Source organism: Rhinopithecus roxellana, chromosome 21 (genome assembly GCF_007565055.1).
Source record: "Rhinopithecus roxellana isolate Shanxi Qingling chromosome 21, ASM756505v1, whole genome shotgun sequence".
Classification (NCBI taxonomy): domain Eukaryota; kingdom Metazoa; phylum Chordata; class Mammalia; order Primates; family Cercopithecidae; genus Rhinopithecus; species Rhinopithecus roxellana.
Genome location: NC_044569.1, coordinates 41,855,416 through 41,873,946, shown reverse-complemented (window position 1 = coordinate 41,873,946; position 18,531 = coordinate 41,855,416). Strand labels below are relative to the sequence as shown.

Sequence of the window (18,531 nt, the reverse complement as noted above, 5' to 3'; positions counted from 1 at the left end):
AAGATGGGGTTTCAGCGTGTTAGCCAGGATGGTCTCGATCTCCTGACCTCGTGATCCACTTGCCTTGGCCTCCCAAAGTGTTGGGATTACAGGCGTGAGCCACCGTGCCCGGCTTATTCTTGTCATTATTAGTTATCCCTAAACTGTAACCTCTTTTCATTCCACTCTAAATGCTCCTCTCTTCATAAAGCCTTGCTGTAATTCCATTCCAACTTTTTATCGTATATTACTTACATTTCTTTTTATGTTCTTCATTCTGACTCACATTTGAAAGAACAGAAATTTAAACCTCACATTCTAACATCCTGAATATTCATTTTTCATGGCTCCTGCGGCTGTACGCAGGATTGTGCACCAGCTCAAGTAAGTTCCATTGTGGCTTCCAGCACTACTAAGAGGTGTAATCTGAAGGAAATCAGAGCTTCTCTAGACATAAACTCCCATCTCTAAAATGAGGGGGTTGAACTCTTTTATTATTTCTCATGTTTCTCACATTCTATATTCTTCTGTTTCAGAGTAAAGATGGCATGAAGCCAGAAAGAACTTTATCTTCTTGGAAAACCATAGTGCTCTGGATTAGGCGTGGGTTGTACTATATGCCTAGAGTCATTAAAAAGTTTAGTTAGTACCAACATTTGTATAATTTGTACAAGGGATCAGCAAACTTTCTGTAAAGGGCCAGAAAGTAAACATTTCTAAACATCTCTGGCTTTGTAGGCCACATGGTCTCTTTGGAATATACTCAACTCTGCCACTGGAGTAAGAAAGCAGTCATAGACAATATGCAAATAAATGGGTGCGACTGGATTTGGCCCACATGATGTAGGTTGAGAACATCTCTGATCCAAAATGTTTCAAAATCTGAAACTTTTCTTTTTTTCTTTTTTGGAGATAGGGTCTTGCTCTGCCACCCAGGCTGGTGTGCAGAACTGTGGCATGATCACAGTTCACTGCAGCCCCAACCTCCTGGGCTCAAGGTAGACTCCTACCTCAGTCTCCTGAGTAGCTGGGACTGCAGGTGCGTGCCGCCACGCCTGGCTTATTTTTAAACTTTTTGTATGGTCTCACACCTTAGCCTCCCAAAGTGCTTGGATTACACGCACGAGCCACTGCAAACAGCCTAAAATCTGAACTTTTTGAGCTCTGACATAATGCCAATTGGAAAATGCCACACTTGACCCCATGAAGGATTGTAGTCAAAATTGTTTCATGCACAAATTAATTAAAAATATTGTATAAAATAACCTTCAGCCTATGTGTATAAGGTGTATAAATAAACCTCATGTTTAGACATGAGTCCTGTCCTCAAGATATCACAAAAATTCCAAAATCTGAAAACAAAACAAAACACCCAACCCCCAAAAATCCAATTCCAAAACAATTCGGGGCCCAAGCATTTTGGGCAAGGGATCCTTAACCTGTGTTTTGCCAACTTCTGGTTTAAATCATACTACCTTGTCTTCTCACCATTTGAAGTTAGTAAGAAATGAGAGAGAAAAATACACTTTATTGAGACAATTTTATTCACTATGGATATATATACACATGATCAACATTTTATCTTCATTCTTCAGAAGACTTAATTAGAGCAGCTTTCTTCTCATACTTATCTCTAATCTCTTTAATATTTTCCGAGAGATCTTCTGACATGCATTCTTCATATTCTCTATCAGCTTTAGCAATCTGCTCCTCAAGATGTTTCTAGTGAAGATAATTAACAATTGTTAAAGCAAAAAAATATTAATTTCTTTAAAAATGTTTAACTGTAAAATTTACAAACAAGAGGATAACATTTTTAAGTTAGGAATAAAAAGGGCTGGGCGTGGTGGTTCACTCCTGTAATTCCAACACTTTATGAGGCTGAGGTGGGCGGATCACTTGAGGTCAGGAGTTTGAGACCAGCCTGACCAACATGGTGAAACACACTCTCTACTAAAAATACAAAAATTAGCCAGGTGTGGTGGTGTGTGCCTGTAATTCCAACTATGCAAGAAGCTGAGACAGGAGGATCACCTGAGATTGGGACGTGGAGGTTGCAGTGGGCCAAGATTGGACCACTGCACTCCAACCTGGGTCACAGAGCAAGATGCCAGCTCAAAAAAAAAAAAGTAAAGAGAATATATTTGTATTCACCATGTAGGCTCTCTTTTTGTGCCCTTTCCTAATTGTATCTTCTTTTTTCTCCCCGAGATATAACCTCTTGCCTGAATGGTGTTTTGCTTTTCTTTACATTATACATTTATTACACACACACACAGAGATGAATGTATCTCTAAATAATATATTGATTTAATAGTACCTGGTTTTAACCTTCATATTTATCAAATGATATTAAATATAATGTTCTATGACTTTTTCATCCAGTATTTTAAAATTCATTCATGTTACTACATATGGCTGCAGTTTATTCAATGTACTGCTGCATAGTATTCTAGAATGAATATATCAACATTTACTTATTTTGCTGGTGATGAAGTTTTGTTTGTTCCCAGGTGTGGTAGGCTGAGTAACAGCCTTTCCAAAAATGTCCATGACCTAATTCCAGAAAGGAACCTGTGACTGTTAGCTTACCTAGCAAAATAAACTGTAGATGTAACTAAGTTAAGGATCTTGAGAAAAGGAGATTATTCTGCAGTATCCAGGTGGGTCCTTAGAAGAGGAAATCACCAGTGTCAGAGTCAGAGAAGGAATTTAAGGACAGCGGCAGAGGGCGGAGAGGAGAGAAGATGCCATGCACTGGCTTGAATGATAAAGGAAGGAGCCACAAGCCAAGGACCGTAGGGGGCCTTTAGAAGCTGGCAAAGGCCCCAGAAATATTACAGCCCTTTGGACTCATTTTAGACTAACCTTAATAACTCTAAGATGATAAATTTGTGTTGCTTTAAGCCATTAGGTTGGTGGTAATTTGTTACATTAGCAATGGGAAACTAACATGCCACATTATTATTATTATTATTATTTGCTATTTCAAATACTGATACTGTTACAAATTACCACAAACTAGGTTGCTTAAAACAACAGAAATGTAATCTTTTAGTTCTAGAGGCCAGAAGGTTGAAATCAAGATGTCAGCAGGGCCATGGTCTCTCTGAAGGCTCTAGGGAAGAATCCTTCTTTGCCTCTTCCCAGCTTCTGGTGGCTCCTGGCAGTCCTTGGTGTTCCTTAGCATGTGGCTGCTTCACTCCAATATCTGCCTCTGTCTTCACATGACCTTCATATAAGGATACCAGTCACTGGATTTAGGGCCTACCCTAATCCAGTATGACCTCATCTTAACCAATTACATTTGCAAAGATCCTACTTCCAAATAAGGTCAGTTTCTGTGATTTAGGATAGATGTGACTTTTGCGGGGGGCACTACTCAAACTAGTACAGCCCCCTAGCATACAGTGAAAATATTTTTCTAGGGCAAATATACCTAGAGTGAAAGTTGGCTTTGGGGATTGACAAATTACTTTCTTTCTTTCTTTCTTTTCTTTTTTTTTTTTGAGACAGAGTCTGGCTGTGTCGCCAGGCTGGAGTGCAGTGGCGCGATCTCAGCTCACTGCAAGCTCTGCCCCCTGGGTTCAAGCGATTCTCGTGCCTCAGCCTCCTGAGTAGCTGGGATTAAAGGCACGTGCCACCACACCCAGCTGATTTTTGTATTTTTAGTAGAGATGGGGTTTCAACATGTTGGCCAGGATGGTCTCGATCTCTTGACCTTGTGATCTGCCGGCCTTGGCCTCCCAAAGTGCTGGGATTACAGACATGACCCACCGTGCCTGGCTGCCAAATTATTTTCTAAAATTATTTTATCAATTTACATAATTGCTAACAGTAAATTAGAACTCCCATTTCTCCACGTCCTTGCTGGCATTTGGTAATGATCAAACTAAATTTTTGCCAATTTCTTAAGTGTGGAATATGACGTATACTTTCATGTTTATTGGCCACCTTGGTTCTTCTGTGATAAATTCTCATTCAAGTAGAAAAATTACTTTTATTGATACATATTAGATGTACATATTTTCGGGGCCCCTTCAAATCTTTGGTCCATTTATTTATTTTTCAGGGGCCATTGTATATCTGGATGGTAATCCTTTACCAGTTGTATTTTAAAAAACATCTTATATCAGTTTGTGGCTTGTCTTTCCACTCTCTTTCCATGTATTTTCATGTAGAGAAGATTTTAATCTTAATAAAGGTAAATTTGTAAATAATTTTTTTTTTGTGGTTTGTACTTTTTGTGTCTAATTTAAGAACTCATTTACAACCCCTAAAGCATAAAGATAGTCTCTTATAGTTCTTGTAAAAGTTAAAAAAGTTAGCCTCACGTTAATTTCTAAATTCATCTGGAACTGATTTCTGTGTAGAGTTTAAGGTAGGGATCCAACTTCATTAATTGAACAATTCATTTTATCCGACTATTCTGAAATACTGCCTCTCTCATAGACGTATATTTCCTGTCTATGCTTATGCATGTATGTCTGCACTCTTAATCACAGAGACTGGTCTTTCTGCATCAATACTACAATGTGCTAGTTATTACAGCTTTATAATAATTCTTGGTATGCCTAAACAGACCCCTTCCCCCCGACAAAAAAAAAGGTGATTGTGTGTCCCGCAGGAAAAGCAAAGTTTTTCTATAAAGAACCAAATAATAACTACTTTAGCCTTGGCAGTCTAGATGGTTTTCTTAATAATTGCTCAATCTGCCATTGTAGCGCAAAACCAGCCAAAGATACACTAAAACAAATGAGGTGGCTGTGTTGCAATAAAACTTTATTTACAAAAGCAGGCTGTAGGCCCAATCGGGCCTGCAAGTTGCAGTTTGCTGACCCCTGTTCTAGAACATCAAGCCACATGTGAGACCTTTATGGGGCTCCAACCAGGAACTGCTCAAATAAACACTTTGTCCCACAAGAAAAATATTCCATCTAAAGGTACCTTTAGATCTAAACCCCTCTGTTTTCTTTAGTCCAACTTCATTACTCACTGTAAAATTTCCTCATTGTGCCTGATCTTGTTCAACCAGTATTGTTCATCGGACAACCAAACTAGCGTGGCTTGACTTTCTATGGTTCTTCCATATTTCACAAAAGCTATTAAGAATTTATACTGATTAATCATAAATTTTGCATAGTGCAAAGTAAGTGCTTAGTGTTTGCTGAATTTGGTCTAATTTTCCCAATAACACCAAACTGTACAGAAACTAAAAAATAATAGTAACTTACCATTAGGTTTTCAATTCTAACTTTAACTGATTAAAACATTGATAACTGTGATTACACAAATCCCTAGTGATAAGTTACTACTGAATTAACACAGAGGACAGACAGTAGAGCTGCAGATAATAGAAAATCACGGCCCAGCGCAGCAGCTCACGTCTGCAATCCCAGCACTTTGGGAGGTCAAGGCAGGCAGATCACTTGAGGTCAGGAGTTTGAGATCAGCCTGGCCAACATGGTGAAACCCTGTCTCCACTAAAAATACAAATATTAGCTGGGCATGGTGGCACATGCCTGTAATCCCAGCTACTTGGGAGGCTGAGGCAGGAGAATCCCTTGAACCTGGGAGGCGAAGTTGCAGTGAGCTGAAATCGCGCCATTGCAGTCCTACCTGGCGACAGAATGAGGCTCTGTCTCAAAAAAAAAAAAAAAAGAAAGGAAGAAAGAAAGAAAAAGTCAGAGGTGCTAAGGATGTTCACAACTGTTTAGCACAACTGCTTCATTTTTACAGATGAAGAAACTAAAGATCCAAAGATGTAAAATGATATATACAAACAGGCTCTGTCAACCTAAGCCATCAATTGTATGCTATGAATAAACTTTTCTCTTATGCATCTAGAATAGAATTATTGTATACTATCCTTGGGAAAATGAAAACACACTCAGATAATTTTTTGTCATATGGTTCAGATGAATAACACTGGTTGAAAAGGATCAGGCAAGGTTATAGAACCACTAAGTGCTTGAATTAGAAAGTGGGTAGAACCCACGTTTTCTGACATAGTATCTAGGATGCTTTTCTTAGTTCTTCACACTAAAAAGTGAAGACCATTGACACCAAGAAAGCAGCAGTTCAATGTCTTTCAGGAGAGAGGATGGGTAGTAGGGTATCATATGGTCATGTTTTCAATAAATGGAAGTCCATTAATATGAGAAAGTGAATTTTTTTCTTAAACTGGAAATATATTATCACCTAATACATTAACTAGGAATTTTATAGCTCAGCAATTTATCTTAGCTTCTGGGGCTCTGTGCAGCAGGTTGGAGGGATAGTTTTATTGGTGAACTTTAGCTGTGTGAAGAGTGGGGATAAGGTAAATAAACCTCATGCCTCTGAAACACTTTACTTTGTGCTTATATGAAATCACAGAAAGGAATAACAATCATCATAAGATATGCCCTTTCATCTTAAACTTAATGAAATCCTAAATGTATGAATGTAAATGTACTAATATGTTTCCAGTATGTAGAACATGGCCTGCCATAGCATTATCATACATTGTCGATGTAATACATAACATATGTTGTTTATGCAAATACAATAGATTACTTTATAAAATGCACAAGTGGGCTGGGCGCAGTGGCTCAAGTCCGTAATCCTAGCACTTTGGGAGGCGGAGAAGGGTGAATCGCCTGAGGTCAGGAATTTGAGACCAGCCTGACCAACATGGTGAAACCCTGTCTCTACTAAAAATACAAAACTTAGCTGGGTGTGGTGACAGGAACCTGTAATCCCAGCTACTTGGGAGGCTGAGACAGAAGAATCACTTGAACCTGGGAGGCGGAGGTTGGAGTGAGTCAAGACCATGCCACTGGACTCTAGCCTGGGTGACGAGAGTGAAACTCTGTCTCAAAAAATAAATAAAAATAAATAAAAAAATAAATAAAATAAAATGCACAAATGTTCCCCTGCATCATGTTGCCATACCACTAGACAAGATTATTCTGATAAATTTTTGCTAGATCATACTTTAAATAGAAATAAAATTCATCATTCAATTGCTATGGAAGAAAGCAGAAATATATCAAACTTTTAAAAACCTTTCTTGGAATGTAGGAAAGACCATCACACACTTACCTCTACCGACCCGACATGTGTAGCAACCATCTCTAACAGACGTTGTAAGTTATTTCCCACTTTTCGTCTTTCTTCAGTCGTGGTTTGCACAACTAGTTGGTATCTGCAGAACAAAAACTCTTGTTTAAGTTGTCCAGGAAAAAAATGAATACATCAGTTCTAGTTAGCTCACTTCCCATTTCCACATTCAATAAAACCAAACTGTGATGGATTTGTGTGCTGCATGCTGTATGTATAATCTGTAGAGGTCCTACTATCAATCATTAAAAGAGAAATATAAACATTTTCAAAGATTCTTTGCAAGCAACAAAACAAAGGAGCGCCAAAACTTCATGTTTTCATGTATAAAGCTTTGGAGTGAAGGGTTGTAACTGAGTCTCCAAAGGGATTGTAAACTCAAATGCTTTCTGGGCAAGACAAAAATTTGCAAATAGGGGAGTAGAAGTCTTACTTGTAGGTATTCAAATTCAAATTAAAACATAAAATTGCAGGCCAAATAAATCTCAACTGAGTTTTTCACCCTTGGCCTACAAATAAAGAAGTGAAGAGAAATGACTTTTACAAGGCTTGTACTTGCAGTCTCAAAGTAGGAAATTTTTCAGTTATTTGAGGGCAACTTAAGACTTAAAAAATGTATATTTTACATAAATGTACGCAAAGCCTATGGATTAACTGTTCAGTATATTGATTTTATATAAGTTGCACAAGAGCATTATATACACAGAGACAGAATATTATTTAAAGAAAGGATGCCATTGTTTGTTGTTGTAGTTGTTATATAGTGTGGCTAAAACTTTTCCTATGTAAGTTTTAAAAATTGTAAGGGAAACTGAGAAGGAGGAGATCCTGACAATGTACAATTTGATTATACAGTACTTCTAAGAAATACAACAAAATATATAGGCAGTTCTGTTTGTTTGTTTGGAAATATGAGCATAATCTGGCAAATTTCATGTTCGCTTATGCCAATTTCTTCCCTGAGAAATACCTGGTGAATGCAGAAAACTGCACCCAGCTGAATCCGGATGCAAAGGAATACACAAAAGTAAGCACACACATCAAATGTACACTAGCCACTCAGGGCACTGCATATGTAATGAGCCACATGCATCCACTACTGATGGTGCAATTTCCATCCCACTTCAGATAATCCACTTTCTACCCTTTACAGTAACTCAGTCTGCCGCCTTCTGAATGCCCGTTTCTCAAGTCGAACTAGAGGTCTTTTTAATACGAAGGGTCCCATATTGATCGTAGCATTATGTATTTCTTAACCATTAAATATGTGTATCATTGTGCTAACATTTTTGTTTGATTCTTATCTTTTGTTTATATGTGTCACCGATGGAGTTTTTAATTTTTTTTTAGAGATGGAGTCTTGCTATGTTGCCCAGGATGGCCTTGAACTTCTATGCTCAAGTGATTCTCCTGTCTTGGCCTCGCGAGTAGCTGGGACCACAGGTGTGTGCCACTGAGCCTGACTACTGATGAAATTTTTTAATGCTGTGCCTCAATATCAGTTTTCCCATAGGTCCTGTGCTTTTTTTTTTTTTTTTTTTTTTTTTTTTTTTTTTTTTTTTTTTTTTTTTGAGACGGAGTCTTGCTCTGCCGCCCAGGCTGGAGTGCAGTGGCCGGCTCTCAGCTCACTGCAAGCTCCGCCTCCCGGGTTCACGCCATTCTCCTGTCTCAGCCTCCCGAGTAGCTGGGACTACAGGCGCCCGCCTCGTTGCCCGGCTAGTTTTTTTGTATTTTTTAGTAGAGACGGGGTTTCACCGTATTAGCCAGGATGGTCTCGATCTCCTGACCTCGTGATCCGCCCGTCTCGGCCTCCCAAAGTGCTGGGATTACAGGCTTGAGCCACCGCGCCCGGCCGGTCCTGTGCTTTTTATGGCATGATTTTGCATAGCATGGTAACTACTTAGAAGGCATATGTTGTGTTATAGTAGACTAACTATAATTTATAGTATAATTACATTTTATTATACAATATACATAATTTCTAGGAAATAAAAACATGAGCTCAGTGCAGTTTATTAAAGCTTAGTGGAATTTTATTAAAATTCACTAACAAATAGCCAAATTTATTTGAATTGATTTAAAATTTTTTATGTTGTTTTCAGGGATTAAAAGCCATGTATTAACTAGATCTAAAGATTAATAATTTCTTGGTAGACAGTAACTGTAATACTAACAGAATGTATCTGTTGATAGGGAAAGTTCTCAGGTTATAAGCAGTTGTACTTAAGTTCTATATACCATTCTTTCCATCCTAAATACCTGTATACTATAAATTAAAGCAAATAAAAATATATCTAATTTTACAGAACAGTTAAATTAATAATCTGAAAAGAAACGTATAAATGTTGGTGATATAAACTTACTCCCGCTGAACGGCATCTAATTCATTCATAGCTTCACTGAGCCCCTGGTTAACAGTACTTTCTAGCAGGTGCTTGTGTTTCTCCAAGGACTCAAGTTCACTGGCACATTTTTCATCCTCTTCCTCTGCTTCCTATCAGGATAAAGTCATGGTTATGGGTTTCTTGATATTCACATTCTGTATACTCTAGATGGATTTAAAACAATTATAAAAAGCACTTAAGTAAAATCAGGTTGCATCATTTGTATTCTCAAGATGCTTACTGTTTTACATGCAAGAGACTTTAAAGTGCTCCTTTGGGAATTCTGTATTATAAAAACAAATGCGGCTGGGCGTGGTGGCTCATGCCCGTAATACCAGCACTTTGGGAGGTCGAGGTGGGAAGATCACCTGAAGTCAAGAGTTTGAGACCAGGCTGGCCAGCAGGGTGAGACCCGATCTCTACTGAAAATACAAAAATTAGTTGGGCATGGTGGCATGCGCCTATAATCCCAGTTACTCAGGAGGCTGAGGCATGAGAATCTCTTGAACCCAGGAGATGGAGGTTGCAGTGAGCTCAGACTGTGCCACTGCATTCCAGCCTGGGCGACAGAGAGAGATACTGTCTCAAAAAAAAAAAAAAAAAAAAGTGATTTATTATTATTTTTTAATTTGAAAACATTTATTAAAATTTAAAATATATATAACCTTTAACTCAATGGTTCTGCTTCAGAAATTTATCAAAGGGAAGGAATGGAAAAATACATAAAAATGTTTGTATATCTGGAAGACACTCCCTAAACTTTAACCATTGCTTCTAGTGATGGCATTATGGTAGATCATAAGGTACATTTCAGTTCCCATTTTATACTTTTCTCTCTTGAGTCTCTACTGTTTGTAATGAGCATTTATATTATGAACAAAAAATACTTTTTCCTTTAAAAAATTAAAAGTCATTTTATTCTCAAAGATGCAGAAACTAAATAAAATTGGTTCAGTTTTTAGGGTGCCAAGGTCAACTGGCTAGAATTTAGGAAGTGAAGTTTTTTAGTTTTTTGGTGAGTTGGAAGTATTTACCAAATGTGACCTTTTCAAAAAGCTTGCATAGGATTCATTCAGCAGTATTTTCCAGTTTGAACAACAGGAAATTTTATAATATTTTAATTAAGATTTTTTCTCAAGAGCTTCAAGGAGGCCTTATCTAGGTCCTTATTTCACAGATGTATTAACTATGCACAGGCAAAGTAGCCCAAATTCATCATTTCTAAGGTTTGTGAAGATGAAGTATTATAAAGCCTTTCATTTAAGTGCATCAGAGAGTAAACTCAAGCATTGTCATGGAGGATGTGTGAAACAATAAAAATGATTACCAATGTCTTATATTTCACATTTAGATCATATTATGTGGTGTATTTTCTTAACATTTCACACTGTTTAAGAAAACAAATAGGTCCTAAATACAATACAGGCCAAGAGAAAAGTTTTCAGTTCCTCATACTTCGTTGACATAAGTAAAAAATATTGGCATAGTTAAAATTTTCACATGAATTGTGTAAGTGGTAATAAATAGAGTCATCTGAATATTTTAAAATGCTGGTCAGACAGTAGAATGGTGGAGAGTCAGTCTTTTTATTTTACCTACCTTCTAGATTGCATGTAAATGGTCTTTGGAATGTGACCAGGATAGTCAATTTACAATGACTCTTGGCAGGCAACTACATATTCAAAAGACCTTATTGGGGTTCAGGCTTTAGCAGTACATAACACTAAATCTCTATAAAAAGGTAGGAGAGATTCTGTTTTGTTTTGCAAGGATATTGAGTCACATATGCAAGTATAAAATATCAGATAAAGGAACAGTAAACGTGTTCTATGGTAAAATAGCTCTAATCCAGAAAAATGTCCTTTAAAGAAAATAAAATGACTCCTTACCATAAACTTTGGCAGAGAAAACTAACCTAAGATACAAGTTATAGGATGTATATAGCTTAAAGATTTTGGTTTTGATGTCAGAATACATGACTCATCAAGCAATCATGACATAGCTTTGGATAACCCACACAAACTGTAGCAAAGTTCTTACCTTAATTTTTTGTTGGTAAAGATCATCCAGCTTTTGAACTTCTTCTTTCAGAGTTCTCACACTTCTCTTACTTTCTGTTATCATTGCATTCAACTGGGGAAATAAAACCTTGGTTGAGAAATCTTAACTATACATCAAAGTTATTTTAACAAGTTATAGAGTTTTTATATTATCAATCAACTAACCGAACAATGTTATTTCTTCTAGTCCTTTTGGACTCTCACTTATCATTTCTCCAAAAATTTTATTATTCTCCAAAGAGAAATTAATTTCAAAGAAACCTCAAAGTTAAGGATGTTAATATCTGTTTTTCCACTAGTTGTTGTGTGAGTGCTTTTTAAGCTCTCATATATATTACATATATTATTAATATTGTTATATTACTTTATTCATATATAAATAATTTTTGCCTCTGGATTTGAAATCTAGCTTTATTTAGACTATATCTACTATAGCTATTTAGCTTTTCACTTTTATGTTCATTTTCTAAAATGTTCAAAAACAATTGTTTGTATTAATTTTATTAGACATTTGCTATTAGTTATAGTCATGCTTTCCTTCAAAAAGTAATAAGGTAACTACATTTAATCTTGTTAAAGCTTGAACTTTAAGATCAGTTGAAACCAAAACTGAAAGAAAAAAGTGGTTTTCAAGTTCATTTCCTGTTGGCAAGTGCTGATACCAGTTGATGTCAGCAATTAATAGAGAATGTTCTTCAGCTATACCAAGAGGAAACTGTTTCCTGCAGGAAACATAAAATAGTAAAATGTATAAATAGCTGACTTTTTAAAAAAGGATAATTCTACACACATATGAAATTAAAAAAAAATCTAGGGATTAAAATTTAGTGAAGCTATTGTTATTTGCTACAACACAGGGTAGTGACACATACAACTAGCATACGCCCAGAACTCGAAACCAGATCTAACACCAAGAACTTTTTCTAAAGGTATGTCATATCTGCAGTAACTAACAAGTTAAACAAGTTATTTTAAATTCACCTGTAATAACACCAACAGATACTCAAGCAACCAGAACTTCCACTGATCCTCATGGTTGGTCAAAACCATGTTCTCTCATCTCTGAGCAGCTTCTACTTTCCATGTCAGCATTACTAAAGCTGCATCAATTACTTAAACATGTTTTTCTGATTCCCAAAGTACACATTTCCATTATACACACACACACACACACACAGCCCACCTCCAATTACCTACTGGACATTCTCCACTTTGATGCCCCAGAGACCTGAAACTCAGCATATCCCAACCTACAATTCTCTCTTCTATATGCTTCTCTTTTATATTCTCTATCAATCACCACATACCCATCTGCCAAAGATAAGACACCTGGGCATTCTCGAGTTCTTTCTTGACCTTTACATACAAACGGACAACCAAACTGTTGTTTCCATCTTTAAATCTCCTTTCTCCATCTTCACTGTAATAGCTTTGCTTTGGGTCCCTACCATTTATTATTCACTGTACAGGATATTGATACGTCTCTTAATTGCACGGTCTAGTCTCATGCACCTCTAATCTATTCTTCCAAAGGCCAACAGTGTGAAATCACTAAAATAACAATAATTATTGTTATTTCCTTACTTAAAAATCTTCAATGATCTCTACTGCCTATAGAATAAAAAAAATTCAATCACTAAGCAAGCCCCTTCATAATTAGGTTCTTGTCTCTCCAGGCTTCCCCCTTATCTCACTTACACTCATGATAATTTATTAATATGCTGTGCTCTTTGTTTTTTCTTTTTGGAGAAGGGGTCTCACTTTGTCATAGGCTGCAGTGCAGTGGCACAATCTCAGCTCACTGCAGCCTCCACCTCCAGGGCTCAAGCAATCCTCCCACCTCAGCCTCTGGAGTAGTTGGGACTATAGGTGCACGCCACTACACCCAGTTAATTTTTATATTTTTTGTAGTGGCCGGGTTTTGCCATGTTGCCCGGCTGGTCTTGAACTCCTTGAGCTCAAGCAATCCACCCGCCTTGGCCTCCCAAAGTGCTAGGATTATAGGCGTGAGCCACCACGCCCGGTCCATGCTGTAGTATGTATGTGTGCATGCATGTGGATGAGCACGAGCATCCTTTGGTGTATCCATTGGCCAACTCCTACTTTTATTCACAACTCAGCTACGCTATCACTTCTCTCAGAAGGAGCCTGTACTTAAGTGTATTATGAGAATCCATAGTGCGCTGTATTCATATTACAAAAAGTTATGAGAGAAGAAATTGTTTTCATGCCTATCTTCCCACTTAAAATGAAGTTCACGGCCAGGCGCAGTGGCTCAAGCTTGTAATCCCAGCACTTTGGGAGGCCGAGACGGGCGGATCACGAGGTCAGGAGATCGAGACCATCCTGGCTAACACGGTGAAACCCCCTCTCTACTAAAAAATACAAAAAGCTAGCCGGGCGAGGTGGCGGGCGCCTGTAGTCCCAGCTACTCGGGAGGCTGAGGCGGGAGAATGGTGTAAACCCAGGAGGCAGAGCTTGCAGTGAGCTGAGATCCGGCCACAGCACTCCAGCCTGGGAAACAGAGTGAGACTCCATCTCAAAAAAAAAAAAAAAAGAAGTTCACAGAGGCAGATGCCACACTGTACTAGTATCACCATCTATTCCGGTACTAGGCACATAAGCACTCAAAAACATTTGCTGCATAAATTTCAGTTTCAAATATTTAACTTTAACCTTTATTTACATTCATATTCACAAGTGTGATTAGCTTAATTTCTTCTTTCTGTGATATCTTTGTCATGTGATAGCATGAGGCCTACATTAGCCTTATAAATGAATTCGGTCTCTTTATGCTCTATGATAATTTACATGTCACAGAAATCATCCAGTCTTCAGTATTTGAAAACACTGACCTGTGAAATTATCCATTATTGGAGTCTTTTGAAGAGCAAATTTTTTTTTTTTTACTTTGGTTTCTAGTTACTTTCATATTTTGACTTTCTTGGGATTTCTATTGTTCAGGTTATAATCCATTTCATCAAAAAATTTTAAATATAAATTTGTTTATACTATATTACTTCATAATTCAAATAAATTTCCACTATCTCTATAAACCATTTCTCATTTTATATTTTCCTGCTTTTTCTTAAATGGTTTTGGCAATTATTTTAAAATACTTTTCAGGTTAAATGTTTTGTTACTCTAATTCATTAATTTCTCTATAACCTTTATTATTTCCAGTTGCATTTTACCCCATCTCATCTTAACTTAGTTAAACGATTTGTCCAACAGGAAAAACAATTTTAGTTGTTAGTCTCTGTATGACATCACTGATCTCTCCCTTCTTGAAAAGTCTCCCTACTTTGGCTTATATATATTACATCTACATCTAAGCATATCCTCTTCTGTTGTTTTCCAACTAACTGTGCCCACTTTCTCTAAGAGTTTTTCCCAGAATCTCCTTCCTTTGCCAGTCTCTTAAATGTTGTTACTCTTTAGGATTTAATCCTCTGCCACTTTCCCCTCCACATTCATCCACATATATGGCTTCAACTATTTCATATGCTCTAATGACCCTCAAATCTGTATTTTCAGCCCTGATCTCCTTCTTACACTCTGAATCTATAGCTTCTGCTTCCTCCTGGATATCCCACAGACAGCAAGCTCAACATCTCCAACACTGGCCCCACCACACCCCGCTCTCAGTTTTCCTCCTCTAGGTTAACGGCACTATGATCCACTCAGTTGCCCACATCAAAAATATGGAAGTCATGCTGATATTTCTTTCTCCTCAAGCTTGCACATTCAGCCACGAAATCCTTGGGTTCTACCTCCTTAACATTTCCTAAACCTGTTTCCTTCCCTCTAGTTCTACTATACATTGGTTTAAGTCTCCCAACATTTTCAAGAAAGAAATCGAGAATGCCCAGGCGTCTTATCTTTGGCAGATGGGTATGTGCATCCCCTCTAAGCTATGTTTTCCTGTAGCCCAAAGGGTTTTGTAAACCTAAAAATCTGATGAGCATAACTGTACCTATGTCAGCCTTTTTCTCTAAATGGGAGTGCCTGAAGGATGTATTTATCTTTAGGACACTAACATGGGGCCTAGTCTATAGTAGTCATTTTATAACTTTCCCCCATCTGTAGCCTTTAAAAAGTTCAAGTCAGTCTGAAAGATGTTTTGGACATGAAGTTCGTGTTGTTTGGAATTCATACCTTCTGAGAGTCTCCAGGTTTTAGCACCCATTCCAACAAAACCAGAAATCAAAATGAAGCAGGCTAAAGGAAGACTTCACTGCAAATCATCATCACTCCCAGGGAGCAGTCCAAATTCCTCATCTTTTCTCCATAGAGATTTTAGAAACCTCAAATTACAGTATGATGTGATGAAACTCTTCACTTATCTAATGTTACAAATTTTTCTATTTTTCTAAAAATTCTAATACAAATTAAGTCTTGATAGAATTTATTAACACTGGAAAAATGTCTTTCTGTGAGTTACTAGCATAATTATTTGTGAAATGCTATAGGTTTTGTTTCCAGATGAGAAAAAATAAATAAGCTTCTCTTCTGAGAAAACGTAAAATTTCATTTTATATCTTGAAGTCTATTAGCCAGATCATAGTAGTTCCTGAACAGCTGAATTAACAAGGGGTTTCCTTTAACTGCTTGGTGTCCTATAAATGAAACCCTTTGTGTGTGCATTTGAGAAGTAGCTTAAATTTTCTTAACTAACAATGTTTACTTTAAAGGTTACTAAATACAATTCTAGAATTTTCCTTTTCAGGGACATAGGTGATATTCAGGATCTCAGAAGCAGAGACTACCTGAAATTCACTTTTGGAAATAGACTTCCAAAGGAATTTGAGTTCTCCTGAAATTTCATGATCCAGAATGCAAAAACTTGGTAAAAAGAAACCTCTTAATCTATCATAGCTAATTAGCCTCTAACCCCGTAATTATACTTGCCTACTTTCAAGGTAGCCACCTGAAACCTCTTTTAGTATAAAAATACTAAATTATCTCAAGTTAGAGGCACTTCTCTATTAAAAAAAGGAAAATTTACTTAGTTCCATCTCACTTCATCATATGTGATATGTGAAGGCTAGGATGTTTAAATGTCTTAATAAATTACTTCAAATATTTCTGTTGAGGGTATACCCAATTCTCATTTTTTCATAGTTTTATTAAAAAATTAATTCCTTAGCAATCAGAAACCACAAATAACATTTAATTTTAGGTTTTAAAATCTAATTTTTGCTTTTTATGACTTTTTATGTTTTATTACTTACTTGTTCTAAAGTATCCTCCAAACCCATTTTTTTATTGTGAGCTTTATTAATTTCTTCTTCAGTTTCATTCAGGAGTTCCTTAAGAGGTACCTATAAAATACGTAGGAATGTGGGTGACACATAACATTTAATTACAAAATATCTGTTCTGAGGCATCTGCACAGTGTGATAGGAGGAGTCACTTTTGGAGAAAAAGTGAAGCTATAACATTTAAAATCTAATATACTGTCAAACAGAAAACAAAGCTAGTTTTTAATCATATTTCTGTAAGTGTAGACTATAACCTGCTTTTGGTTTCGAGTACTTGCAAAATTCGAGATTTGCTCATCTATCCTGGAAATTCATTGCTATTATTTAAACATTTTACAAGTACACTTAGTTTACTGCAGTATTTTTTTTGAAAAGAATTTATATGTAGGTTGTATTTTTATGCTATGTTATCCAGAAGTATCCATTTCTCTTAATCCTTTTCAACTGTTTAGTCTTAGGATTCTCTGCTTGTATTTCTTATGTTTATACTGTTCTACTGACTTTAACACAGCACTTCATTGCTTGTCATTTTTTTAAATTGAGGTGAAATTCACACTTTAAAATAAACAGAAATACTTAGGTTAAAATGACATTAACATAAAATTAAACATACAACATAAAATAAACATAAAGTTTAACATAAAATTATAGTGTGTAATTCAGTGGCATTTAATACAGTAACCATCACATCACCTCTAGTTCCAAAACATTTCATTATGCTGAAAGAAAATCCCATATGCCATTATGTTTTAAGTAGGTCTTTTGAAGTTACTGCTGAGTTTTAATTTTGGCCTGCTCCTTTCAAAAGATGCAATGGCCTCTTTAATCTCTCTCTTTCGATCTGTTTTTTATTTATTTTTATTTTTTTATTTTTGAGACGGAATCTCACTCTGTGTCGCCCAGGCTGGAGTGCAGTGGCCGGATCTCAGCTCACTGCAAGCTCTGCCTCCCGGGTTTATGCCATTCTCCTGCCTCAGCCTCCTGAGTAGCTGGGACTACAGGCGCCCGCCACCTCGCCTGGCTAGTTTTTTGTATTTTTAGTAGAGATAGGGTTTCACCACATTGGTCAGGCTGCTATCGAACTCCTGACCTCATGATCTGCCCACCTTGGCCTCCTAAAGTGCTGGGATTATAGGCCTGAGTCACCGTGCCCAGCCTCTTTAATCTGTTAAAGAACTTTTCACTAAGTACTACTTATAACACTTGGTTTTGTACCTTATTGATTCTATTTTATTATTCTATTATTATGTAAAACTATTTCTAGAGATGAAAGCAAAATTTCTCCTTGAGCATATTCATTCTTCTTTTTGCATTGTGTAATCTTTTCTACAAGAATGTGATTCATGTAATTATTTTCTTGCATCAGCCATGTCAAACTACTCAAAACAGTGTTGAGCAAACTCTGCCTGCCTATCTATAGATAGATTAGTAATAGACTAAATGTTTACTGGATGTATTTTTTCTATTGAAAATGAATATAGCTTGATTTAATCAATGTCTGTCCATTCACAAATTGTTATCTCTGGGAAAGCAGAGATGTATGTTTCTTGATATTTTATCTGTAACACGTACCTGGTCTGGAACATATTCTATACTTAATAAATACTTGTTAAATGAATAATTCTCAAGGGAAAAATGTATAGCTTTTGACTTTAATATTCTTCTATTAAAAACTGAAGTATTTTGAAAATTGGCATTTTTAGGGGCAATTCAAATACTAAAATCTATAAATAACTGACA

General features: G+C 36.6%; 1 protein-coding gene across 1 annotated transcript in view; it reads right to left on the bottom strand.

The window, feature by feature from the left end:
* Positions 1 to 1,500: 1,500 nt before the first annotated feature.
* NDC80 (NDC80 kinetochore complex component) overlaps positions 1,501 to 18,531 on the bottom strand; it is a 45,725-nt gene continuing 28,694 nt past the window's right edge. The window contains exons 13-17 of the mRNA XM_010353187.2: positions 16,762 to 16,851; positions 11,508 to 11,600; positions 9,447 to 9,577; positions 7,066 to 7,168; positions 1,501 to 1,701 (exon numbers count right to left, since the gene is read on the bottom strand). Of these exons, the coding sequence (XP_010351489.1) occupies positions 1,564 to 1,701; positions 7,066 to 7,168; positions 9,447 to 9,577; positions 11,508 to 11,600; positions 16,762 to 16,851 (555 nt within the window). The 3' untranslated portion in view covers positions 1,501 to 1,563. The remainder of the gene's footprint in view (positions 1,702 to 7,065; positions 7,169 to 9,446; positions 9,578 to 11,507; positions 11,601 to 16,761; positions 16,852 to 18,531) is intronic.